At 41.9% G+C, this 27,833-nt stretch overlaps 2 protein-coding genes across 2 annotated transcripts in view; one reads left to right on the forward strand and one right to left on the reverse strand.

Moving 5' to 3' along the window:
• PPP1R9A (protein phosphatase 1 regulatory subunit 9A) overlaps positions 1–27,833 on the forward strand; it is a 295,498-nt gene that overhangs the window by 232,170 nt on the left and 35,495 nt on the right. The gene's annotated exons all lie outside the window — the stretch shown is intronic.
• On the reverse strand, positions 1,907–26,713 carry PON1 (paraoxonase 1). Its single transcript, XM_070424286.1, has 9 exons — positions 26,612–26,713; positions 21,334–21,404; positions 19,778–19,833; positions 18,424–18,592; positions 14,639–14,765; positions 11,136–11,336; positions 9,192–9,273; positions 5,054–5,182; positions 1,907–2,302 (listed from the first exon to the last, which is right to left on the reverse strand). The coding sequence occupies exons 1-9, from the start codon at positions 26,683–26,685 to the stop codon at positions 2,144–2,146; spliced, it is 1,068 nt and encodes a 355-aa protein (XP_070280387.1). The 5' UTR covers positions 26,686–26,713; the 3' UTR covers positions 1,907–2,143.

A 27,833-nucleotide genomic window follows, 5' to 3' on the forward strand; every position in this document is an offset into this window, starting at 1 on the left:
AGTTCCCTCGCCCATCTCTTGGTTTCCATTGTGGCTTCACCATCACAGTTTCTAAAACCTGTCAGCCAGGAAAAGGTCGTTGACAAATCCGTAACCAGTTGGCCTCACACAGTTACAGAGCGTGTTGTGGAGAGCTAAGAATCAGACCATCCCAGAGTATGGGGCTTCTTTCAACAATTTTACATCTAAAGCTTTAAATGGCGAGAAGACGAATATATCAAATGAAGGGTATTAATTTCTCTCTGTCACACATACATGCACTCCCTAATTTATCTGTGACTAAACCTTTGGCAGTGCAAAAAATTTAGATGAAAGCAACAGAATAAGTGAATTCAACTGTTTCCCCTGGAGCATGTTAAGAAATTCCAAACCAAGGGGACGCTTGTCTCCCTTTTTGAATGATCTTTCATGTAAGCTATGTTCAATTGGTGGATAGCTTTCTCTTGGGTTGTAGAGCGGGGGGCGGGGGGGGGGGGGGGGGGTGAGTAGCCAGGGGACAGAATTTGCTTATTTTGTTAAAAACGAGAGAGAACAGACTGTGGTCATTTTATTGATATCAAGTGATTCTCTTTAAAGGAAATATGTGGTTGCCCAGCCGGCACGGGTCAGTGGTTGAGCACCGACCTGTGAACCAGGTGGTCACAGTTTGATTCTTAGTCAGGGCACATGCCCAGGTTGTGTGCTTGATCCCCAGAGGGGGCGTGCAGGAGGCAGCCAATCAATGATTCTCATCATTGATGTTTCTATCCCTTCCTCTCTGGAATCAATAAAATTATTTTTTTAAATAAAGGAAATATGTAGCTTTTTTCAAACTAATCACCACAGCTATTGATCGTTTCCAAACAATATTCCAACTTCGAGGGCTGTGAACAGCATCACAAACCAGCTCTCATAGGGCACATGGCGTCATGCCCATGGAAATGACTAAAAATAACTTTTATCCTGATGTGAGGAAAGTGTTTTTCGATCTAAACAAAATGTCCCTGTTTATTTCTTTAAGTCAGTGGTCTTAAACCAGGAGCAGTTCTCAATTTATCAGTAAAACATCTCTCTCCAAATACCAGACCATCATCATGGCAAATGCCCTTAGAGACACTTTCTAACATGACTGCCTTAAGGTCGCGAAGAAACAATTCATCCTGGAAGCCATACCTTAGAACAGACAAATAAAGGAGGACAGGTAACCTTTTCCTCGGCTTTCATAAGAAAATAATAGTCATCTTTTTTCTGAGTATGTCCCTCAGAAGATAGCGAGAGGTTGTTGATCATTTCTTCTTTTGTTTACTTTTCTATTGTCTTCTTCTTAGCCTCTGTGGCAAGTTAGACTAGAAAAAAGAACGACCACCACCTTAATAACTTCTCTTGGGGGGACACTTAGCTTTACCCGAATCAGTTATGGGTTTCGTTCTGTATCCAATCACTGATGTGAACAAACTTCTTCCTTTTACCAGGTGAAAGAAACTAAAATGTACTATGTGTGCTGAGATAACAGAGACTCAGGTAATTTTCAAGTGTGACAACACTCCCAAGAATTTTAAGATTTGCCTGCATGCCTTTTGCTAGAGGAGAATTGAATAAGCAAGAGTAGAAGGAAAGTTGAAGCATTTGAGTTTACATTTACCGAGAAAGTCATACGTAAAGGGGGAAACGTAAGTCTGATGTGCAGTATGTCTAATGGCTTTGCTTAAGGAGAAGTGCCCAGAGTTGAAGGGTCATTTTTAGTGCAGTGAACTGGAGTCCCTGGGTGGCTTCTGGATTTCTGATGACCCGTAAAGCCATCCTGCTCTCCTGTTTTCTGAACAAGACTCAGCAAGGCAGCAGTAAGTCACGTGCACTCAGAAAACGTATGTCGTAGGGAAAGTACCCTTTTGGGTCACATACTGTTGCATGACCAAAAATTTAGTCATTTTATTGTAAAGGATTTTTATTGGTAAACAAGTATCCCAAGACCAATTTGATTTTGTACTTTCAAAAAGCCTTACAATCCTCTTTGTTCTAAGTAAAACAGCATTTTCATCCCTAACTATGGCCTAATTTAGGGTCAACGTTCATTGTTTAATGAGATCACTGTGGTCCCTTCGAGGTGGCAAGCCGTTGAAATGATGGGCTCACAGTTCCCATGGCATGGGTGGATTTCGGCCTGTTAGAGCTTGCAGTAAAGAGCTTTGTGGAACACGGTGCCAATCAGCAATTTCCCCTTGTACACAGAGGCCACTGAACTTCCTTGCAACACTGTACCATTTTCTGCATAAACCACTGTGACTTTGGGTTCTTCTGTTAAAATGTTCTGGATTTGGATCACCTATCAAAGAAATAACAATTGGTTAATTTTGTTTAAAAGTCACTTAAAACATAACTTTAAATATGGGTCATTTCTCTAGAAGAAGCCTTTAGGTAAATCATATTTTGTTCCAAAATTACTCTCTATGTAAGATGCCTGTTTCCTTATCGGCACAATAACAGGTTCTGATCTTAAATAGAGATAGTGACACAGGCCTACAGAGGTGAGGCAAGAAATGTAAATGAGTAGCACAGCTTGGTTGGGAAGCCTTAGGAAGCAGTAGTGACTGGTAAATTGTGGGGAGGGGTTGTTCATAATAGTAAAATTATTGCCATGCTGGCATTCAGGATAGTTTTTGTGTATTTTCAGATAAACTAGGAATCTGGATGTTTACACTTAATTCTTGGTTTTTAAATGCTGGCAATAAAAAAAAGTACGGCCCCAAAAGAACATATCTCTGTACCACACTTATCCATCCCTCTTAATTTAAGTTCCCAACTGTAAGATCTTGTAAGTTCAGTTTCCTTCATTTAGTTGAGCAGAAATATGATGATATCATTAGCAACGATGTAGTAGCATGTTCGACTGCTAAATGGCCAATATTTGACCATTGGGCTGATAAATGAAAATTTCAGACTATTCACCCTCCTATAAAGAACACATGGTGAGTGTGGAGCCCAGGGCTGTGTTTGGGATGTTCTAGTCACCACTGGTTTCTCATCTGTAGAATGGGATGGATGGGACTAGGTTAAGTTCCCTTTCAACTCTTTCTAGGGTAAAATACAATGACCTGAAGAAAGGATACCTACATGCAAAAACACCAAATGTGGCAGACCAGGAACCCAGTGTCTGGATAGAAAAGGGTCAATGGAGCATTTAAAAGGGCCTCTTTAAAAGAACTGGCACCAAAAACAGATGTTTTAGAAAATTGCCGTAGTGTTGAAGTGTAGTGGTTACTGGGAAATAGTTTATGGTGCACCTTGGCTTAAGTAATTAAACCTCTTTTAATAAAACCAAATTACTCTTCCATAGGGCAGTGTATTAGATAATGGACTGTTATGACTTTTTGCTATGTATGCTTGAACAGATCCATCATTAGAAAGGAAGTATTTTTTCCAGAACAGCAAACCAAGTCCATGCAATAGCAAATGACCCAAGTTCACCAAATGAGCTAACAAGCAAGAACAAATTAGAATCTAACATGCTGAGTTCCAGTGACCACACCACAGCATACATTTCTTCAAGTCTATTAAACATACCAGCCCTAGCTGTTTTGGCTCAGTGGATAGAACATCAGCCTGGGGACTGAAGGGTTCCGGGTTTGATTCCGGTCAAGGGCACATGCCTGGGTTGTGAGCTCGATCCCCAGTAGAGGGCGTGCAGGAGGCAGCCGATCAATGATTCTCTCTCATCATTGATGTTTCTATCTCTCTCTCTCTCCCTTCCTCTCTGAAATCAATAAAGACATTTAATTAATAAATAAACATACCATAGGGCATCCTACTACCTAAGAACGAGCAAAAGGTACAAGGGATTGCATTTGAACACAATCACAATTATCCTATAAACCTAAAAATAAAAGGTATGAAGGGCCATAATGTAATTGGAAATACACATTTGGGTGTGTCTGTGTGTGTGTGTGTGTGTGTGTGTGAGTGTGTGTTTAATCCAAGACACAAGCTATAAAATATTTTTTTTCCTGGTGGGGTAGCTTTAAAAAGAATACAGAGCAGTAGACCAATTCAAAAACATAACCTATAGTTGATGTAAATAGCAAGTATAATTAATACATACTGAAAACTCACACTAGCAAGTCACAGTAAACATGAAAATGCCTGTGGCCAAATGAGTTTCATGGTCTTACACGACAAAATAGTCCACTGATTAAAGACCACGGACACAAATAGGGCTTTTGGGTAGTAAAACTGAGATGGAAGGAAAGTATTTTAATCGAAAATAATTCTAGCTAGTGATATACATTCCCAACGGCAGGGAAGGTAGACGTTGCCCGTTTGTGTTTTGGGACTGGTCCCTGGTGTCAGCTTGGGCACATACTGAAGGGGGAGTTGAATAGGAAGGCAGGTAACAAATGATGAGGCCGTGGCAATGTGATACATTATATATACATTTAAACTGTGAATTCTCAAGTTGGAGAAACTCACTATTAAAATGAAGATATGGATCCTAACCCAGCCCCCGGGTCCACTGTCTGCTCTGCTCAGATGGACGAAGGCTGACTTAGAGGGCTCTCTTGCCCTCCAACTCCCAGTTAGGATTGACCAAGGGGCAGTGGGGGATGGGAGGTCTGAGGCGGAGGCAGGGCACGTGTTCTCCAGGCTTTCTTCCTCCCTGTGCTCGTTGGCTGCATCCCTCAACCCGAGGCCGGGTTCCGCTCAGAAGACCTTCACACACAGCTCTCTCCTTGTCTGGCTTCTGGCAGCATTCCCTGCCCCCTAGCTCGCCCTGGGGTTCTGCCTTATCCCCTGATGATTTCCCTACACTCTGCCCACGACTGTGTGCATGGTGTCCTTGCGCAATTCCCTCAGATTACCCAGTTTACGTGCACCATCTGTCTCCTGCCTAGACTCTGCTTAAAATGCCTCCCCAAGTCAAAGTCCTTTTTCTAGCTGATCATTTGGACCAATTATCTGTGTCGCGCCCCCCCCCCCACACACACACACTTTTTATTTGCCCATATAATTGAGAATTATGTTTTCAACTAGAGAACATCTGGGAATAAAATCGCTGATCTAATTCACTTTTCAAACTAACCTCTGATCCGGGAATGTGCTCGGGGTCGTAGAAGAAGATTCTCATGCCATTGGGGTGGCACCCAATCCAGAGGTCCCCTGTCACAGGGTCCACGGATATGTTATCCACGAGTGTGTTAAGGGCCAGGGACTTCCAGATTAAAAACAAGGAGAAAAGGAGAGAAAAAAAAATTGAGAGATGATTGAGCAGTATGTCAGGGAAAGCTACTGTCTTGTCCTCGGTCACCACACTGTTGGTTCCAGGGACACAACAGTTCTGCCCCTTTCAATAGCACCCAGGGAATTCCATCAGCTTCCAGGACAGATGAGGGAGCGGGGAATACAGAAAGCCAACAAAGGCTATGAAAAGTTAAATAAAATCATGTGGACTTAACATCTGCGCGTGACCCTAAAACTGAAGGGGGAAAAATGTTTGAAGTGCGGCATAGAACAGTTCATTTCTGAAACGGCATGTACAGATGATACTTTGATAAGCATTCAGAAAACAACCAGGAAGTGTAGCTTCCTCTCTGATGAGAACGTCAATGAAATGTAGGCTCTTCTTTAATGGCTAATCGTAGGCTGTGAAGCCAGAGGACAAATGATCACTCTGGGTCTAATTTTTGCGTTGGAATTGGGAAGAAGTTTCTTCTTTAGTCTCCTGGTATTATCCAACTCTCTGCTCTTCTGCTGTTTATTTTCTAAATATAAGTTGCAAGCATGTGATGACTGCACAGATTGCTGTCGAGGCTTTGCACCAGGATCATAAATAATACCAACGATTCTTAATTCCTCCATTCATCATCTTGGCTGCCTTCTACCGGGAAGAAATCACATCTATTTGTTTGCCTCTCACGCTCAGTTGGAGAAGCAATATCTACCGTGTACCTCCAACAGAGACCAGCATACCTCAGTGCCCAGAGACCCTGTAATAAGGGGCAGTAACACATTGCAAAGGCCAGAGCGTGGACAGGCAGCTGCGGGGAGCCAATGCGGGCCTGTGCTTCCTCCTCAAAATGAGAGCCATCCCCACATGTCCCTGAAGGAACTAGAGGGCTTGAGCATTGCGGCAGAGTCTCCCTTTCACCTTCCGGCAAAACCATCGCTCATTCATACCCTGGAAACAAACCAGGCTGGCCAAAGGAGGTGCCTGAGTGAGCACGCGCTGGTCAAAATCAACCACAGGCCTTCTCCACAGACTAAGCCCCATCTATTACAGAGCCATTCTACTCTGATCAGTTACTTTCTTTAAGTGAGGGAAATGTTTGTCTCAGGACTCTGCTATTATCTTTGGAAGGGGGAATAGCTAATCAGTGAATTCCATGGCAGATAAAAGCCTGTAGAATTGGGAGTCAGGGTGAGTGGGAGAAGGCCACTCAGAAGCCTGGGGTCCCATTCATTCAACACACAATTCTGGAGCTCCCGCTGCGTGCCCGGCAAGGAGAGAGTGGAGTCAGCAGCAGGCCTGGTTCCTGCAGAGGGAATGCTGAGGGGCCTGTGGGGAGCCTGTGCTGGGCTCCTGCCATGCAGTCTGTGATTCCTAGTGATATTAACGCACCGAAATGCACGCACATGCCACTTTCCACGCCTTTCTAAAGCCAACTGGAAAATGTTACATTCCTGGGTCAAGGAAACTTAATGAACTATTCTTTTGGAGGGAAATTGTATCCTTTGTCAACAAATATCCCAATTTTTATAGAATTGCAACTCATTGAAGTGGGACTAATTCATTGGCTGTCTTGATTTTTGGGGAGAGGAGGGATTATTTCTATTGTAGTCAAATATGCATAATGTAAAATTTGTCATTTAATGCAGTGGCATTAAATACGTTCACAATGTCGTACAACCATCACCACTATCCATTTCCGGAAACTTTCATCATCGCAAACAGAAGTTGTGCCCAATAGCTCCCCATTCCTCCCTCCCCCAGCCTTTGGTAACCTCGATTCTACTTTCTGTCTGTGAATTTGCTGAATCTCGGTACCTCATACAAGTGGGATCCTGTGCTGTTTTTCCTTTTGTGTCTAGCTTATTTCACTTAGCATAATATCTTCAAGGCTCATCCATATTGTAGCATGCATTAGTACTTCATTCCTTTTTAAGACTGAATAATATTTCACTGTATGCATGTACCAAACTTTGGCAGGACATAAACCTATCCACATCTCATTGAAAATTCCGAGATCAGTCTCAGCTATCTTATCAAATTTATTGGCACTCCAGGTATTAATTAACTGGTTTAATTAATGTGAATCTCCCAAAAGAAGAATAACATTTCAGTTGCACGGGTATTCCTAACTGAGTTATGTGAGGAAACAGGCATGATCTGTTGCCCAGTGTGGAAGCCAAACCTGAAATACGCCTTGCGCTCAATCTTGCCTTGGCAGCAGCCATGCCTTTATCATTGTGCATTGAATGTATATTTGGATTGGGATCTATTCTTAGAAAATTCTTTAACTTCCAGTTGACAGAAGTAGGTATCGCTACAACCACAGTTTGTTTTTATTCCCTCAGCGAGTATGAGTGTGTGAAATTCCATTTTACTTCAGCTAATACCAAACTAGCCCAGCCAATGACTTTTAATGTCAGACATAATGTTACATTTGATGGTGCTTCGAGGTAATTTTCTCAGAGTGAAGCCTCTCATGACAGTTCCTCGGATGTGCTGAGGGGAATGGTCACAGCGCCTAGTGACAGCACTTCCTGCTGTGGGCAGTTATGGCGGGAGAGAGACTTCTTGCTTTTCGGGGGCAGGGATTACGTGCATAATGTTCCCCTTTGCTCTTATTTCTCTTTCCTCTCTCTTGTGTTTTTACTTCTTTTGACCCAAATCTCAAAACGGACCATAACTGGTGGGGGTAGAAGATGGCCCCTGAAACACCCAGCACCACCATACTAATTTAACAAGTGTTTGTTGAATGCCTAGTAGGTGGCGGGAACTCTTCCAGGAGCAAATGGGGGTGGGGGAATCTGTCCTTGTGGAGCTTATACCCTGGGGGAGAGGCAGCTAACAGAAGATAAATAAAATTCATTACTAATGCTAGAGGGAAAATAAAGTCTTCCGTGAGATAGGAAGTGTGTGTGTGTGTGTGTGTGGTTTAGAGGGAGCAGAGCTGTTCATTAGGCAGCTGGGGAGGCCTCATTGAGTGACATTCTGGTAAAATCTGAAATGCTATGAAGGAGAGAACCATGGAGGTTCTGGAGGAAGATCTCACGAGCAGAGGGAACAGTGCCCCATCCTGAGGCAGGGCCCTGCCAGGCAAGCTCCAGGAATATGAGGCAGGAGCAGAGGGACAAGGGTTGGCAACAAAGGCAGCAAGGTGATGGGCTGCTGGGGCACTGGATGGCCATTTCTAGTACTTGGGCTTTATAAATTTTGTGGAGATCTCTGTCATATTAAACACCAAGTTTAATTGCAGTGCTTCTCTTAGTTTGTCAACATAGGGGCGAACCCCAGCTTCTGCATGTCAGAGGATAGTGGGTTCTCTCCAACAGGCTTCAGGAAGGCCCTTTGACAGTCAGCTCCTTCTTTTAGGCCAGAGAAAGTAAGAGAGAAGACATGATGCTTGTCCTAGATCTGAGAGAAGTCTTAACGTCTTGACTATTCCATCAAGATAGAAAGAAAAAAAAGGAAGGGCAGAGGAAGAAAGAAAGGAGAGGAAGAGGAAGGAAAGGGATAGATAGAAAAAGGGAGAGAGGTGGGAAAGAGAAAGAAAGAAAGAAAGAGAGAAAGAGAAAGAGAGAAAGAAAGAGAGAGAGAGAGAGAGAGAAAGAAAGAAAGAAAGAAAGAAAGAAAGAAGAAAGAAGAAAGAAAGAAAAGAGAAAGGAAGGGAAGGGAAGGAAAGGGAAGGGAGAGGGAGAAAGGGAGGAAGGGAAGAAGGAAGGAAGATAGGACTAGGAAGACAATGCCAAGCTTAAAATTCATTAGAGTAGAAAAAAATCAAAGTTTCATAGGTGAGATGTGTGGTTGGCTGCTTCCAGCTCCATTGCCGAGTAAAAGTGAACAACAAATACATAATATACTGATGGCTCTTAATAAAGGAGTAAAAAATTGGTTCTCACCCACTCCAATTAGACAATCCTTTTGTCCTCACTTAATTTCACAAATCAATTAGAATCTAATTATCACTCTGCAAACGTAGAGTGTTAATATATCTTACCTTCAATGATGTTAAAGTCCAATTAGCATGCTTTTCATACACATGGATCTTATGAGCCAGAAGTTCAGATATATAGACATACCTTCAAAGAAGAAAGAGCTACATCAAAGCACTCAAAGTGATGCAATCCAAAAGATGACAGTGAATTTGTGATAACTCTTCCTCAAGAAGAACTTGGCTTAGAGACTGGAACATGGAACCCCTCTCAATGCTCGTCAAATTCTGAAAGCACTAATGAGTTTACAGTGCACACAGGAGTTTTAATCCTGTAAAGTTATTTCTAAGGGTAGAAACCCAGTTGACCCTTATCAGTAGGGAAGGAACTTAGCCTACACACCAGCTCTTACATCTGGGAGATAGAGCATTGCAGTGCTTCTCTTAGTTTGTCAACATAGGGGTGAACCCCAGCTTCTGCATGTCAGAGGATAGTGGGTTCTCCCCAACAGACTGCAGGAAGGCCCTCTGACAATCAGCGCCTGGTTTTAAGCCAGAGAAAGAAAGTATGAGAGAAGACAAGATGCTGGTCCTGGATCTGAGAGGAGTCTTCCTCCCCTCCTATCCTGAGACTGGTTGGACCCTGTGGCTTTAGTATTTTGCACACAGTGCAACGCCACACTCATCATATAGACCTGTTGTCAGTCTAAGCACAGTGATCTCGGGACAAAATAAGAAACGACTGCTTGATTATCTGCTATTTTTGGAGACCAGGAGACAATATGAATAATTGCAAAGCTGTTCATGTTGCTTTCTCTAAATATGTCACTACCCTGGCCAATGTGGCTCGGTGGGTTGGAGCATCATCCCATACACTGAAAGGTTGTGGGTTTAATTCCCAGCCTGGGCACATACCTAGGTTGGGGGTTCAATTCCCAGCCCAGTAAGGGTGCATACAGGAGGCAACCAATTGATGTTTCTCTCACACATCTATGTTTATCTCTCTTATGATCCCTTTGAAATTTGTGATGATACAAGATGAGGAAGGGAATAGATGGATGGATGGATATATACATGTATATATATATGTATATATACACACACACACACACACACATATACTAGAGGCCGGTGCATGAAATTCATGCATGGGTAGGGTCCCTAGGCCTGGCCAAGATCAGGGGCTGATCGGAGCCTTCTGGCTGCCAGCCAGGGCCTTCCTTCGTTCCGTGCCTCCCCCTGATCGTCAGCGCACATCATAGCAAGTGGTCGAACTCCTAGTTGGTTGAACTCCCAAGGGGACAATTTGCATATTAGGTTTTTATTATATAGGATATATATATCTCAGTGCTACCCAAAGTGTGGTCACCAGATTAATGCTGGTCTGTGAATTGTTTCAGGGCCACCACCAGCTAATAATGTAAATCAGCTACATCACTAAGCCCACTGCTGAGTTGGCTTTTTCTTCCCATCGTAACACTATTTTGATGAAGGAATCAGTACCTTGATTTACATTTTGGTGCAAGCTCTTTAACTTGTCAGAAACCAGCACTACTGGTATATATATATATATATATATATATATATATATATATATATATCTATGTACTGTTAATCTCATTATACACTAAAAAATCTTCCCTCAAAGCAAAGCTATTCAGTCATACTAAATGATTATCACAGTATTATTTAGTAGTTCTAAATATTGCAGTATTTTTAGCAATACTAAACAATAACCACAGTAATATTTACTAATACTAAATGCTTATTCACCCTTTTGAAATGTACTTCCCCTACAAAAAAAATTTTTTTAAGTATGTCTTCACAAAATAGGAAATTTTGATTTGATAACTTTTACCTCCTGAAAATTTGCTATTTTACATTTTTCTTAATTTCACCTTACTAAGATAACATGTTAAAATGTATCACATAATTTAGAAAAAGAATATCTTCAAAATGTATCTAATGAGAATATGGAGAAATGCATGACATTTTAAAAAGATTCCATACTTGCCATCAGGTGAAATGTTGATTCCATTCGCAAAATCAAATCCGTCCGCCACCACTTTAACTTCATTTGGACTATAGTAAACCACATATGACCATGATAAACCCAAGTAGACCTCCCAGGATTTCAAGTAGGGGTCAACAAAATAGTGATCATTTGTGGCATAAAAGTGCTCAGGTCCCACCGCAACAATATCATTCAAACTGCAATTCAAACACACACATAGGACATATACAGATGAAGGGATTGTACATTACAGGGTTATGCATAGGCATTCGTTAATGTCTATTCCTAAGTCAAGATGTGGGATGGAGCCTTCACATGACCTGTTATGGAAGAGAATTAATATGAAATCAGCCCCACCTATACAATCCTCAAAGGCAACAATTACTCTAAGAAACCCTAAGAGGGCCCTAGACGGTTTTTCTCAGTGGTTAGAGCGTCAGCCTGCGGACTGATGGGTCTCTGGTTCCATTCCGATCAAGGGCACGTACCTTGGTTGCAGGCTTGATCCTGACCTTGATTGGGGTATGTGTGGGAGGCAACCAATGAATGTGCCTCTCTCACATGCATGTTTCTCTCTGTCTCTACCCCACCCTTCTGCTCTCTCTAAAAAATGTCCTCAGGTGAACAAAAAAAAAAGAGGAAAGAAAGAAAAGAAATGCTAAGAGGTGATTACAATGCAATATAAAAGTCCTATTTACTGTATCTTAAAAGTGCTATGGTGTGTGTGTGTGTGTTTAGATATTAAAATCAGTAGACATTAAATTAGGCCAGGAATCATTATCAGGGCAAAACTTATTTATGCTCATATAGCACTTATTCTCAGAAAGAACATCCAAGGCATCCTCAAACAAGAGAAAAAACAGTGGCAACACTGTGACTTGCATTTAAGTTAAAGTTCTGCTACTCTTGCTGTGTGACTTCAGGAAAATCAATCATCTCACAAGTCAGGGCCTCAGTTTCCTTATCTGTAAAAGGAGGAAGAGATGGGCTGATCTCTTTCCGCTTTACAGAGTCACTTCCAGCTTTAAGGTCTCATGATTCTAAACTGAGTAAAATGTCCGTGAACAAGGCTACTCAGAAACAGGATGCTATGGTGTGTTTCTTTTCCTTCCGGATTTTCATTCTCTCTATGTTACTGAAAATCTAAGATATATGAGTCTTATTTCTCTGCTTTAATAGGTACAACAGCAAACACATAAGTGAGTCATTCTTTGCTGATTGAGGTGACAGAAGTTTCCTGGAGCTATTATCTGGGAGAGAATTATCTCTCCTCCATTGTGGAGGCCCTAATGGCCAGCACATCAGCGCTGACGTTGCTCTGGGCTCCTGGGCGAGCTAGATAAGTGCATAAAGCCTCAGTTTTCTCATCTGTAAAGAGAGGTTAAACGATTTTCCCAAAGTCATACAGCTCATTAGTATAAGATTAAGGTTCAGAATCTTAATTTGTGGAGTTGCCGTGGGAATTACAATGAACAATGCCTGGCGTGTGCTTTGCAAGGAGCCTGCCACTCACTAAACCCTCAATCAATGGCAGCCACTATCACTAAATGAGAAAAAAAAAGGTCTAGGAATTTAAGAGTAGTCTGTACAGGCTTCAGGCATAAACCTGCAAGTTAGAGGCTTTCTCTCTCTCTCTTTTTTAAAAGAACATTTCCAAAATTAGTATGCTTTACAATCACTTGCTGATTTTCATACAAAGGAGCAGAGGAGAATGGTTTCAAGCAATAGTTTTACTATCGGATGGCGTCCATTTGAATCCTGACTTGCTTGCTATCATCTGTGGGGTCACAGCATGTCACTGAACTCTGAGCCTCAGTTTCCACTCTATACCTTCAAAAACTGCAGTAAGAATAAATTGCAACAATGAATGCAAAGCCCTTGGCACCATGCCTAGTATATAATTAAATGACCAATAATGATCATTGTGTTCTTATTAATAATAACTTGCATAAGTCAAAAATTAATGCTATAAACAATGACTAAATACAATGTGGAAAACATACAAGGGTAGTCCTTGGATGGAGAGAGCAATGAATTGGGGCACTGGAGTTATTTTCAGTTTGGTTCTACATTGCCAAAGACCAATATTTTTGCAATTGGCCCAGAAAAAAAATCCTGGGAAATTAGACAAATCCGAATTTCCAAGATGAGATGGTGAAACAAATAAGTTTTCACTATTTCATAGTGGCCCAGATCACCAGCTCCAGAGTCAAGCTACCAGGATTAAAATCTCAGCTGTACCATTTACTGATGGCAGCATCTGGGGCAAGTTAAATACTCCAGGCTGCAAATATTTAAAATCCAAACTGGTAAAAGAATGAAACCTAAACAAGAAGGCATTTGTAAAAAGTTAATAAAATAACCTGTTTAAATTGGTTTATTGCAGCACCTAACATAGTTAAAGCTCATTATGTTACTCCTACTATATATACTTTTCCCTAATTTAGATCTTGGTATTTGGCACATTCTCAGTGTCCTCATTCTCTTTCTAAAACATATTTATGCAATGATTGTATGAATAAACTCTCCCATAAAAGCTCTTCTCTGAATTTCCACTCATCCCTGGGATGCGGAAGAAGACCTGGGCCGTAGTTCCTCATCGGCCACTATGTGATTGATTGACCTTCATCCAGACTCATTTTCTCTCCAATCTGTTTCTTCATCTTCAACACCACCAGGTAAGAAAGGAGAGGAAAGGGCACTGGTAACACTGAGTGCAAATTATTTGCCAGGTGCTTGGCTAGGTACCTGCATGTAAGTAACACGCGGCTTAAAAGAAATCTAGATTTACAAATACTGAGGTAGCTGAATACTGCATGTAAGTCATTCAAATAGAGTTTGGCTTCTAGAAAACCATAATGATTAGAGGATAAAAATTGTTTGGGAAAGTAGTGTCAGATTATTATCCCAAATCCATTACTTGCGTCATGAATCAAATCCTAAGGTAAGCAAAGAAGTAGGGTTGATGGGGGTCCTTGCCTGTGTCCTTTTTCCATATGCTATGTGGTCCGGGAGCCCAGGATGGAGCTGAGTGTTACACAGACCTGCAATTTCATCAATCATGTGCAACCTCCCTGAAGTAGAGGCAGTGCAGGAAGGTCTTGGAGGCCTCTGCTTTCAGATCTGCTCTTAGGCATGTGTTTCTAATTCATATAAACATGTAAGATTCCATTTTTAAAAAATATAAAAATAAATACATTCAAGGTGCAAAATTCATCTATGAAACTGGTTTGGGTTTGAAATACTAAGTCTGTTTTTGGCAAAGAGCAGAGGCCAGGAGTCATAAGCCAGTATCCAGCCTGCCTGGGAAAGGGGCCACAGGGAATGGATCTTCTCTGAGGGGCTTGGAGCCTCAAAAATTTCTGCAGAACTGAACATTTGGAGGAGTGTGTTATAATTAGAAGGGAGGGGTGAAGAGCCATTATCCTCCTTATCCCCCAACCAAAAGGAAAAACTAAAAATGAATGAAAGGGAAATAGAAATAGATAGATTTCAGTACCTAGTTAGAAGTTTGTGTCTGATAGTTTTCAGATGCAAAAGTGATTTTTCTTCTTTTTGAAATTTAAACAACTCAACGGTGGACTTAGCATCTGGATGGTTCACCACCAGCAGGTAGACGGTATTATCTGAGAAGAGATTAAAAACAAAAATCGAAACATTAACTGAGCTCTCAGCTGTCAGAACTATCTCCAAAAAGCAATTTCAACCCACCTCCAACTGGTACTTAGGGTGTCAGGCAGATGGACTATTTTCATCTCTTTGTAGAGAGAAGCATTTGCGATTGTTCCAAAGAGAAATGGCTAAAGGAGGAACCAGTGACAGTCTCTGAAAACTCCAAACTCCACCAGGGGAAAAATAACCTTAAATTAAGAATGAGCGGTGCTTGATACTAAAACTCCAAAGAGCTTGTTAAACTTTCTCTTGCAGATGGTCTCAGCGAGATGCAGAGTTGAGATAAAAGAGGTGGGGAATACTAATATGAGAAGGTGTGTTCAGGTATAATTTACACAGTGAAAGATCATAAATTCCATAAAAAGAACACCTGCAAGATAGTGTCAAAGGGAAGCCACACTGTGAGTTCGTGTGACTTTGGGACATGAAAGACATTGGTTTAAGTGGCCAAGAATGTGGCAAGTGAAATTAGATTATAGTCTTTGCCTTAAGAACCAGTAAATCTATGGAAACCTTTGACATGGCCAAATAGGTTTTTAAAGGAAAACAATGGAAAATTTAGTAGGTTGAACTGAACAGACTGGAGCAGAGAGGCCAGCTAGGGGGTTCTTCATTCCACAAACAAGTATTTATTTTAGTTGGTGTTAAGTGATACAAAGAAAATAAAATGGAATAAAGGGATGGAGTGTCATGAAGTTTTCTTCATGGGAGTGAAGGAAGTTCTCTCTGATGAGTAATATTAAAGCAGAGACCTAACTGAAATACGAGATGAAACCATGTGACCATCTGGTGAAAGAGTATTCCAGGCTGAGGGAAGAGAGTGTGCAAAGGGCCTGAGGCAGGAGCTTCCTTGGCACATTCGCTTAATGGAGGTTGCGCTTGCAGTACACTGACTGACAGAGAGAGTGGGAGGGCTGAAGCCATAGAGGTAGGAAGCCAAGGTTAGTCTGGCTAGATCTCAGGGTAAGGACCCAGGTTTTACTCATGGGGGATTTGAACCAAAGAGTAACATGACCTAAGGCTGCAGCAGCAATCCAGGCACGTGGAGAAAAGAGACTGGGCCAGGAGGAAAGGTAGGAAAGGATATGAGAGGCATCTGACTGGAAATATCAGAAGTCCTAGGAATGGGGAAGTCAGAAAGCAAACATAAGTAAGGATTAAAACCCAGATTAATATTTTGCATAGCAAACTCTGCCTTTAGAAATTTGTCCTAAGGGAATGTTCACAGAAGATAAATGCACAAGAATATTTATTTTAGCATTGTTTGCAATAGCCACAGCCATTGCAAAGTAGCTCTAAATCAGTGGTTCTCAACCTTGGCTGCACATTAGAATCACCTGGGAATCTTTTTAAAATCCTGATTTCTGGGCCTCTTCCTCCGGAAATTCTGTTTCTTTGTTATGGGGTAGGGCCACAACATTAGTAACAAAGAAACAGAATTTCTGGAGGATGAGGCCCAGAAATCAGGATTTTTAAAAGACTCCCAGGTGATTCTAATGTGCAGCCAAGGTTGAGAACCACTGCTCTAAATGCATTGTCATCGAAAGGAGCACAGTGTTTAATGCAAAAGTAACTTATAGAAGGGTTTGTGTAGTATTTCTCCATCCTATATAATAAAAGGCTAATATGCAAATTGACCGAACTGTGGAATGACCGGTCGCTATGATGCACACTGACCACCAGGGGGCAGATACTGCCCCCTGATGGTCAATGCGCTCCCACAGGAGAGCGCTGCTCAGCCAGAAGCTGGGCTCACAGCAGTGGTGGGAGCCTCTCCTGCCTCCACGGCAGCACTAAGGATGTCCCCTGAGGGCTCCCAGACTGCGAGAGGGCACAGGCCGGGCTGAGAGAGCCCCCCTCCCCTGAGTGTATAATTTTTGTACACCGGACCTCTAGTTTTTATTTAAAAGGATGAACACACAACCCTAGCTGGTTTGGCTCAATGGATAGAGTGTCAAGCTGGGGACTGAAGGGTTCCAGGTTCAATTCTGGTCAAGTGCACATGCTCAGGTTGCAAGCTCAATCCTCAGTAAGGGGCATGCAGGAAGCAGCTGATCAATAATTCTCTCTCATCATTGATGTTTCTATCTCTCTGTCCCTCTCCCTTCCTCTATGAAATCAATAAAAATATATTTAAAAAATAAAAATAAGTGAGAATACACACACCAAATACTATATTTCTTTGCACTTAAAATATCTTTTTAAAAAATATACTGTTGATAAATACATAGAGAGATCATTGAAAGGGAAAATATATATGAAGGGAAGTCATATGGGATAGAAGTGAAGAAGGGAAGATCTTAAAATAGAAAATCATTTTGCAACATTTGAGTTTAAAGTGGTTATACCAAATAGAAGTATCTAGTAAGCTGAAGGAATGGAACTGAAGAGCTAATTTTAAAAAAAGAAAAGAAAGAATAGCCCATTGGGATGTTCTCCTAGAGAGTTGTGACGTGGTTGAACTTTCTGACATGGAGAAAATAAAGAAGAGGCAAAAGAGCAGTCTTTTGGAAAATGCTCAGAGATTTCTAAAATAATGAGCAGGAGAGAAAACCTGCAGAGAGAAGCAAGTTACTTGAAGAAGCAAGTGGTAAACAGCATAAAATAAGGTGGAGGGAGCGGGGGAGGAAGGGGGAAGGAAGGAAGGAGATAGGAGAGGAGTGGAAGGAGAGAAGGGAAGGGGAGGACATGAAGGAAGAAAGAGGGGAAGAGGTGAAAGGGAGAGAGGTTTGTTAATAAGGACTGAAGACTTTCAAAGCAGTGATTTTAGCCACCCCCAATGGGTAAAGTCTGGAATAAGGACTAACGAAGGGATTGTGTGGTGAGGAGGTGGAGGCTGTGGGTGTAGACATGGCCCTCAGACCTAGCCTTACATTTTTATCACCAGGAGAACTTTTCAGAAGTACTGCCTCCCAGTCTCCCCTCAGGCGGACTGAGTCAGAATATTAGGGGCTGGGGCCTGGGATCAGGCTGTTTAAAACTTCACAGGTGCTTCCGTGTGCAGTTTGGGGTTAAGAATTAACGTAGAGACCAAGGCAATGGCTACACACACACACACACACACACACACACACACACACACAAACACACACACACACACAAACACACACACACACACACAAACACACACACACACACACACACACACACAAAGGAAGAAATTGAATTGAAGACATAGGGATGGAGAGGGGGGTGGCAACATATTAAAATGTGGAGACACAGTCTGAAGACAAAACAGTAACCAGTGGACAGGGAGCCAAAGCTGACCACGGTGAGTTTCTGTCAGCGGATCTACAGGCTGCAGGTGCCTTATGTTAGACAATCTATTCCTGTACCTGCCTGTAAAATGGTTTAAATTAGAAAACCCATCCTATTCGGGCTGACTACAGTAATTATAGGGATGTGAATGTTGGTAGTAGTTTTAAAAATTAGGTGCTTTAGGAAACTTAAATATTTTAACATTCTCAAGTATTGAAGTAGTTACCATATATTTATTTAACGTAGGGGGTAAGTTTAAAATGCATAATGAAAACATTACCCATGATTATACTTTAGTTGGCTGAAAAAAAATAAAATCTGGTTTTATTTTTAAGAAACATTACATATTGTTACCTTCATCTGTGAATGTGCTGATCCCATGCGGGTTAAATGAAGACATATTGAATTTACTTCCAGAGATCCTCAATTCTAACACTTCTGGATCTTCCTCATTCAGGTCCATCAAAAGTATTTTTCCAGGCTTATCAAGGTCAAAGCTCTTTTTTCCAGGGTATTTTAATCCCTTATAAATAATGAAGAAGAAAAACCAGGCCCATTACAAATGGTGATGGAGGTGGTAGGTGGCCTGTGAGTTCACTCTGTCTGCTTCATGCAACAAAGTCACAGGGGGAGCCCTTGGGTGGTTTGTGCAATGGGCCCATGAGGGCTCTGCAGACCACATGCTCCATCAGGGGACCCCTCACCCACAGGTATAGACCCATGATGAGCAGCGAAGTCCTATGTGTCTCATATCACAGCTACCAACCTCTGAGAAAGATAAAAGATGGAAGAGCAGGCCACAGGGGCATTTACTAAAGGCCTTTAACAATATCAACAAGGACTATGGAGAGAACATTGTTTATGGTTTTCAGACCATCCCCTGCAGGTTCTTGAAAGCATTTAGGCGCAGACGTGTAGGGGAAGTCTAGTGAGCCTGGAAACAACTCCTTCCCTTCAGTGAGAACAATGCAGCTCTTGTTTAGACATTGAGGCCCTATATGAAATTTTGCTTAAAATCTGTACTCTGGTGCTTTGAAAAAGGTTTGCCAGAGACTGTTGTAGATGCTGACAAGTCCTCCATCTTCGTAAGAGAAAACTAGACTAAATAAATTACAACCGGCAGCGAAGGGTCTTCAACAGCGGGATGACTTGTATACCGTATCCTCTGAAAGCCTTCATCCAAGCCTAGATGGTCAACCCCTTTTGTTTGAGCTGTATGACTACCACCGTGATCTGTACGCACGAGTTTCCACAAACATGGTGGACTCTCTCTTCAAAGTCAGGAAATTATGGAATAACCTAACAGCAATTTTAAATTAAAGAACTTACTCTGAAAAGTATAAAAATCTAAAAGTCTAACTGACATGTGAAGAGGTATAAAAGTACTCTAACTTAGCAAATATTTGAGGACACCATTTAAGTGCTTCAAGGGATAGACAGTTGAATGGGGAGCCATTATTACTCGTTGGGCTCACAAATTGTTACAATGGAAGATAAGATAAAATAAGAGTTCAGTGTGCACACCGGGATACAAATGTGCATGGAGCACATGTGGTCATAATTATCACACCAGGGTAAATGCATATACAGTTTGCTTTTGGAGCCATAGGGCTGCTCATTTTATTGGAAGTTAAGCATCGGTATAGAGAAGGCTTAAATGAAAGACTTAAGCTACTGGTTCTAGAAAAGGGTCTATTGAAACACTTACAGAGCTAATGAAAGCCAGTCCATTAGGAAGTATCTCCAAGTCTTCAGAGCCCGTTTCTGCCAGGAAAGGGAAAAGATAACATATTGTTTCACACTCTTGCAGGAAGCTGGTGGTCCCTTTTTTTTTTTTTTATCACTCCTAACTTGAAAATGGGGCTACGTATTTAGCTCTCTTTCAGAGGGTCAGAATAATTAATCCTTTCCTTTATTTGTCTAATTGACCAAAGTGATTATATAAAAATCAAAAGGCATTAATATAATTAAGTGTAATTAAAATTTACACTTAATATATTTGTTTTAAATTGATAGACTAGAAGTTTTTCCTCAGAGTCTGAAATCTCATATAAAGTTCATGGAAATTCACAAAATGTGCAAAAGGTGCAATAATTTGAAAAATGCTTGCTGTTTATTTTAGACACAGAGTAAACTACCAATATATATTGATTCTTAAGAATTCCAAATCAAATAAACTCTTTGAAAAACACATTGGAAACATAAGCAAAATCTAATTGTGTCAGTTAAAATGGGAATATATTTCGCATGCAGAGTATGCATTTACTATTACTTATAAACATCGGTAAAATATCACTAAGTTAGTCATACTTTAAATACGTGTACATTTTAATCATTTCAACCAGTCTAGAAACAAATGAGATCTTTTAGTTTTGTATTCATACTCTTAGTGGAGAGTTTGTTTTTCAGATATCTAGTAACATTTACTATCAATATTGTATTTGTTTTCTAGAAAAAAAATTGCACTATAATATCTGACCAAACTTTACATGCTAACTGAATAAGTCATCTGATCTAGCCTTTCTAACCTTAGGCAACTAACGTAAATAATTCTAAAAGGAAAAAGAGAACAAACAAACAAAACAGAAAACAACCTAAGTATGGATCTCAAACAAGCCATCCTCAAATAACAAAACTGGTTGGTTGAAACCAGATGGGAACTCAAGTCTTGTGACTCTCCCTGTTGGTTGCCTACCAGCTGCTCTTCCCCTGCCCTTTTATGTTTGCTGACAGAGCCTGCCTCCTACAAAGGAGGCCTGATAATTACTTTTCCAGCTTCCTTTGCAGCTAGGGCACCAGTCAGGTCGTTTAGCTCTGACTAATGAGATCCAAGGGGAAATCTGCTGAGAGCTTCTGGGGAAAATTTTCCTCCCTGATATTAAAGGAGAAAAGCAGGAGGACAAGCCTTGTGGTAATTGCAAAGGTGTGGGAGGGCTTTCTAAAAATCAACCCTTTACTCACTGCTTTTTCTCCCTCTTCTATCTCTCCTCTGCCACTTCCTCAGGTTATAACATCAATAATCAAACATTCCATTGTTTTTGCTAAATGGACCAAACAAAAACAAATGATCAAAACACCATGGGCCACACCTTGGCAATGTGTTAGTGAAGGCCAAAGTAATTTATTTTAAATTACCTGACTTAATAGTACTCTTCTGGTTCACAGTTTAATTTTTGAACAAACTTTAACAGGTGTCCTAATTACATAAGTGGCAAGATCATACTGCAAGTTCAAATAAGATACTTCCTTCTCTCACATACTTACCTATTCCTTTCACTAAATTACAGTTAGGAAGGTCTACTGGTTCTACTTCTCGAAAAGCTGTAAGTCGTTTTCTGGGGGGGAGAAAAAAAGGGAATAAAATATACATACAACTATTCAGAAATTACAATTAAGTTGCAAAGGTAAGTAGCCAATAAATTTGTCCTTAACTGTACTTTGCCTTGGTTTCAACACCAGGGTTTTTGGTCCTCGGAACTTGAGCAATTCTATGAGGCAGGGCCAGAGTCAGACACGTGTGGTTTCTCAGCACAATATGTACTATTTACTAGGCTGAGGTAAATAGATACACAAAGAAGATACACAGTGAGTATCCTCTCCGGGGCTCTGTGCACTCTGGCGGGAACAGGGACTACTTCATCAGTCCTGTAAGGAGGCCTATGTGGAAATTTGAATTAAATAAGCAACATGGTTCCAATTTATTCCATTGATGTTTTAGAGCTGCTGACAGATGGGCCTCCAGCCCGTCTGCCCAGTCTGACTCCAAAGTCGGGACTGGGCATCTGCTTTCAGGTGTGTGACTTGAAAAATGCAGGGGTGCTTAAAAGGATTTATAACTTCAGAAAATCATACCCCAGGCCAGCATATAAAGAGGCATATCACACAAACATACCCAACGGCAGTGTATTAAATCTGAGTTCACAAGCATCAAGGGGGGCATTGGAGTGAAGGACAAAGGGAAAAAGAACAGATGTGAGAAGGAAGTACCAGCAGGCTGCCTGAGTGGAGCAAAGCTATTGATGAGGCATTTGAAAGAAGTGGACTAGGACATTAGCATCGCCAAGATTTAAACAATAAACATTCTTTATAACTAATGATACAATATATTATCATAGCCATACTGAGCAGCAACAATTATCTAAGAATCCTGGACATCTTATTTGGCTAAAGAAAGGACATCTTATTTGGCTAAAGAAATTATCAGTAATTACCTTACTGATAATTTAGTCTCACAGAAGGAGGAGGATGGGCTAGAGGGCAATGAACAATTTGGGTAAAATACCTACCAACCTGGTACACAGTGATAGGGATTTGGGGGCAATTGATCTTTCATTATTCATTCAGAAAAAAATGTAGCATGGCCCTACTACCATACCATTGGCTATCAATTTCACCTTCTAAGAGGGTCTGACCTAAAAGGCTAGGAGTGAGGTCCAGTAACTGGCTTTGTTAAAGCACCAAGTTCGTCCTGATGTACAACCAAGGTAGAGAACCACCAGTCTAGCTGCCAGAGATCCAGAGAAGAGGAAAGCCTAGCCTGCAAGGAGCTGGTGGTTCCCTAAATGATGAACATGAACTTAGAAAAGGGACTTTAGCCTCGGCCAGTGTGGCTCAGTTGGTTGGGCATCGTCTCCATGCACCAAAAGGTTGCTGGTTCCATCCCGGTCAGAACACATGCCTGGGTGGCAGGCTTGATCCCCAGTGTGGGGAGTACAGGAGGCAGCCATGATGTTTCTGCTGTTTCTCTCTTCTCCCTTCCTATCTCTCTAAAAATCAATAAACTATTCTTTAAGAAAAGAAAGAAAGAAAGAAAGAAAGAAAGAAAGAAAGAAAGAAAGAAAGAAAGAAAGAGAGGACGAGAGGAAGAAAGATGGAAAGAAAGAAAGAAAGAAAGAAAGAAAGAAAGAAAGAAAGAACTTTAAAGGAAGGTAGGCATCTGCCCCAGGACATGAGAAACTAAAAGGCATTTCAAAAATGGGAACCTGACATACAATCACAAAAATTCACAATAGAGAAATAAAAAGGGGAAATGAGCGAACAGTGGCTTGAAATTTTTAGACTGAGATCCACATTAGGAAAAGCATTTTGCATAGTAGAAACACACATCACACACACACCCACACACCACACCCATCTGAAATAGGTTCACAAACGAATTCTTACCCTAATACATGTGCTAGGTACATCCTTAACTTTTCTATTTAATTCTATTTCATTTATTTGAAAATACTGGTCATAATCTGCTGCATGGATTTTATAATCCATCATTTTTAAAAACACTGGACTAGAGAAAGTTCAGTAAATATTCATACAATGCCCCAAGGAACTCAAAGGACTGGTACAAGGGCAGTACAAAGAGTGGCATGGAAGAAGAGAACCAAGGATGTGAAATTGCTGAATGGGCCACGTCTTGTGAAAAATGTCCAGGAGAGCCAAATTAGTTCTTCTTGGAGTCAAAACCATACCAGAAGAGTGGGCATGCTGCCTGGCTCTCATAAAGTTCATTAAATGTAGTAGGTTCATGGAGGGCAGAGAAAAGCTAAACTGCCCAGCCCCTATTCTAATTCTAGCTTCTTTTTCATGGAAGATCATCTCAAACCTGGAAAACAGAATGATCACAGTCAACACGAGTCCAGGGTAGATAAGGAGGCATTAACTCAGCACTAAATGGCTTTGAGTTCAAATCTGTGGCCAGAACAAATCATATCTCAACAGGAAAATCATTGCTACTAGATTTCAAGTATGTATATTCCCTCATTTAATCCACAAACAACTTGCCAAGGTATTACTTTCCCTATTTTACAGGTGACTGCGATTAAGTGGCTTTCCAAAGCCGCGAAGTTATGAAGTGGCTGAGCTGGGATTGGAGCTCAAGTGTGAATGCAAAGCTCACTTTCAGTCCTCTACCCAAGCAAATTTTACAGAGAACAGTGCTTAAAAGCTGTAGGAAACACCGGAGGACAACTCTGCCTTGTGTTGCTATAATCCTTCTCATATTTTTCTCTTCCTCGATGATTAGGAAATATCTTGTCAAGAGCTTGATTAAGTCCAAATGTTCCAGGTCTAAGGGATAAAGTGCAATGGCTGAGATGTGTCCCTGATTCATACGCCTCTGAATTCTGGCTGGAAATCACATATTCCCTGCTGTGAATTAATCTTTGCAACGTGCTTGCTCTTACAAGAGAAAGTGAGGATCTTTAACTATGGATTAAGAAGTTCATTCTGGAACTTTCCTTGGGGCCAGACTCACCCTGATCAGTCTATTTTCTGCATACTCCTCATTCATTCATTCATTCAATCAATGATTCCCTATTGGGGCCTACCGGCTACGCTTCACCCCAATGGCTCGCTAGGCTCACCGGGCTGGGCGTGGTTAAGTACTCATGGGGTGATTGAGTACTTGCGGTGTGTGATTAAGTAATTAAGCTGAGGAGGCTCTGGGAGCCGCCAGGTGCCCACCCTCGGCGTGTTCGCAGAACCAGCTGGGCCAGAGCCTCTGCTCCTGCCCAGGGATGAAGCTGGCAGTCTGGGCTCCTCGCAGGGCCCCCACGGCCAGGATCTCCCCCCCCCCCCCTGCCGCCAGGCTGCTGTGGCTGCCATGACACGGGCACAGCGCCCGCCCTGCCTCGCCTGAGCTCAATCCCGGATGGCCGTGACTCTGTTGCCCCATTTTGCTTCCATTAAAACTGTCTGTGTATTTCCAACCCTCAGCAACCGGCTTCCGCCAGCAGAAGCAGCCTGCGCTCTGGGCGAGGTCACCTCTGAGGAGACCAGGTGCCTGAACACATTCTCCAGAAGATCCACGATAGTTCTACCGTTTAATTAACAACTTCAGTAAATAATTGTTTCTTAATCATAGTTTGCTCATCTAAAAGGAAAGAATTATGAATTTCCATGAAAGTTGAAAGAAATAGTGAATATGAAGTGATCATTACATTTCCTGATCACTATAGCTGTCAATAACTATCAGTTAAATTTATGCATGATGTCTCTTATGACATATGAACAACAAGACAAGCACTGGCCAGGTGACTCAGTTCTTGGTCAGGGAGCATAGGTTGCAAGTTTGATCCTGTCGGGCATGCACAGCAGGCAACTGATTAGTGTTTCTATGTTTCTCTCTCACATCGATGTTTCTCTCTCTCTCTCTCTCTCTCTCTCTCTCTCTCTCAAATTAATAAAAGCATATCCTCAAATGAGGATTACAAACAAATAAATTAAATAAATAAATAATAGGCTCCAAATAGAGTGACTTATGTTGAGCCCTATGTTATTAAACTGAGACAATTAAGGCTTCAGCTTCTTAAACTAGTCCATCAGGAGTCTCCTGATAGACCTCCACCATCCCCTAAAAGAAAGTAACCTTGCAATAATCAACCTGCTTTTCTGCTTACTATAATTTCCTTGTTTTTGCTCCCATCTACCAATAAAAGTCTTTCATTTTGTATTACTCCTTGGAGGTACATTCTATCTGCTAGGTTGGATGCTGCTAAACTCATGAATCAATGAATAAATCCAATAATATCTTTAAAATTTACTTAGTTGATTTTTTTAACATCAGTTTCTAGTCAGTAACTATGTGTAAAAATGAGTAAAAATGATACAAGATTCTGGTGAGAAAATTAACATATAAATAGAATTCAGATTAGCTTGGGGGGTATTTAATATATTTTTTATATTAAAAAATAAAATAATAAAAAATCAATTAATTTTTTTAAAAAGACCTCGTCTGAATGTAAGCTTCTAATTAGTCCATAAGGTTATATAACTTTTTTTTTAATCCAAAATGTTCAATTTGACTTTTAGTAATGTTTTACTTCAAAGTCAACAGCAAGGTAGGGATTAAGTGATCTCTAGACTTTGAACCCCTGTAAAAAATTACCACAAAACAACTGATACTTTCTTAAAACTATCCCCCTACCCTCAGTATCTAACAACATAAAAATTCTTCAAGGGAAGTAGGGCACTAACATTCATCTGGTAGTTGCTATGTCCCAGACACAGTGTTAATTGCTTCCTATATGAGTGAAGCAGCATGTTAGGGATGTAAAGTGATTTGTCCAAGATCCCGCAATGGAAGGTTCAGATCGAGAACCCAGGATATCAAATGCCAGTGCCAGGGTTCTCCTCCTCCCTACCCCTTCTCCTCAGTCGCCACTGGAAGGCATGGGCCATGGTGGGGGCTCCTTTCGCTGATTCACACAATATCAGGGCGACCCCCCCAGTCTAGTTATCTGTTTTGAAGGGAGATTGAGAAGTGACTCTGTAGCCAGGCACACAGTCTTCATGAAAAATTAGTTCTTGTATGCCAACTTACCCCATCTCTCAGACCTTGAGCAAGGAAATGTTTTCAAGCGTCACACAAAAGTTGGACAATCATTTACAAAACCCCTGAGGGATGTCCATCCAGCACTTTGCCTGCAGATTTTCTGTTAAGAGCCTGGACCCCACTTTGGGGGGGCGGGGGGCGGGGTTGTCCTGGGCTGGTAGGGGTTGGGGTGGGGAGAACAGGTGCTGCAGCCCGCACCACAACCCGACTTACTGGTAAGAAGATTGGTGATTCTTGAAGTGTGTCATCGCCAGCCCCAAGAGGGTGAGCACCATCAGCTTCGCCATGGCCTGGGGCAGACTAACAGTGGATGGCCTGACACCACCGAGAACCTGCCTGCCTGCAACCTTACACCATGGGAAGTTGTCCCCCGCCCCCGCCAGGTCCCGCCCCTCCGGCCAGCCTGGGGGTTGGGCACACAGAAGGTGGCGCTGGGGTTGGCTCAGCACTTGCCTGAGGCCGGGAGCTGCGGGCTCCCTGAGACTTTAAAAGGAGGAAACCATGAACAGCTGCTGAGACCGGGAAAGGAGAGGAGAACCAGTAGGTCGGAGCTAAAGGAGAGCCAGACTTTAAAGAGCGCTCACTTTGGGCAACCAGGTCCTAATCCTAGTGGTTCAGGGGGCTTGGTAACTTGATGCCCCGGACTCAGCCAGAAAAGGCATAGAAGGAAGGGATGGCACAGAAGGTGACCACTGTGTGTCCCCTTTAAACATCTGGGTATCAAGCATCTCATTCTCTTAACACCATTCCTGACCTTACAGCTCATCAAGGACATTGCTCCGGTGTGCATAATGCACATATTCTATGGAGAAGCATAAAACAGTGAGGAGAGATAAGGAGCACTGAGGTACCACTTAAGGAAGGGGGGTTCATGGAAGGTCTCACTGATAAGGGGACTTCTGAGCAAAGCCAGCTAGGAGTTGCCTCTGCAAACCATCTCTCCTGTCTTAGGAATCAGGTGTTTCCTGCTCCACTTGTCACAGCATACATATAGTCTTGACGTTTTAAAAGATAATATCCAACAAAAAAAGGAAGTAACATATAGAAGCTGGAGATGCAAACTGGCCGTCAACACCGGCCTCTGCTGGATGGCATTATCAAGGAGGCCCGAGCAATAGCCCAAGAAGCTGAAGTAGGCGAGCCACGGGTCCCTCAGCTTGGGCGGGAGCAGGCTCCGGGCCTCATCGGGCAGGAACTCTAAGGGCCTTCGGCCCGGCCATCCGGTCCCTTTTTCTGGGTCCCTTTTCTTCTTTCCTTCTTAAAGATTTTTGTCCCAGTTACACCTTCTCTGTCCTACAGCATGTATTCTTCCTCTTTTCTGGAATATGGCCATCAGACACCAACATGCTTTATTGTCACTCACAGTTTTCTGGGGAAATGCTCTTTGATCCCGCATCCTAACGACTGCCCTCTTTCTCTGCTCCTGTGAAAAAGT

This window comes from Myotis yumanensis, unplaced genomic scaffold (assembly GCF_028538775.1).
Source record: "Myotis yumanensis isolate MYYU_CA2020_CCGP unplaced genomic scaffold, mMyoYum1.0.hap1 SCAF_9, whole genome shotgun sequence".
Taxonomy (NCBI): Eukaryota; Metazoa; Chordata; class Mammalia; order Chiroptera; family Vespertilionidae; genus Myotis; species Myotis yumanensis.

Bases quoted from the DNA above. Each gene is read 5' to 3' on its own strand.
- PON1 (XM_070424286.1), bottom strand. From the start codon at position 26,685: ATGGCGAAGCTGATGGTGCTCACCCTCTTGGGGCTGGCGATGACACAC. The intron at 21,405-26,611 runs GTAAGTCGGGTT...TCTCCCCCCCAG, and splicing joins AATCACCAATCTTCTTACCA to AAAACGACTTACAGCTTTTC. The intron at 2,303-5,053 runs GTTAGTTTGAAA...TTTCTTTGATAG, and splicing joins AGCACATTCCCGGATCAGAG to GTGATCCAAATCCAGAACAT.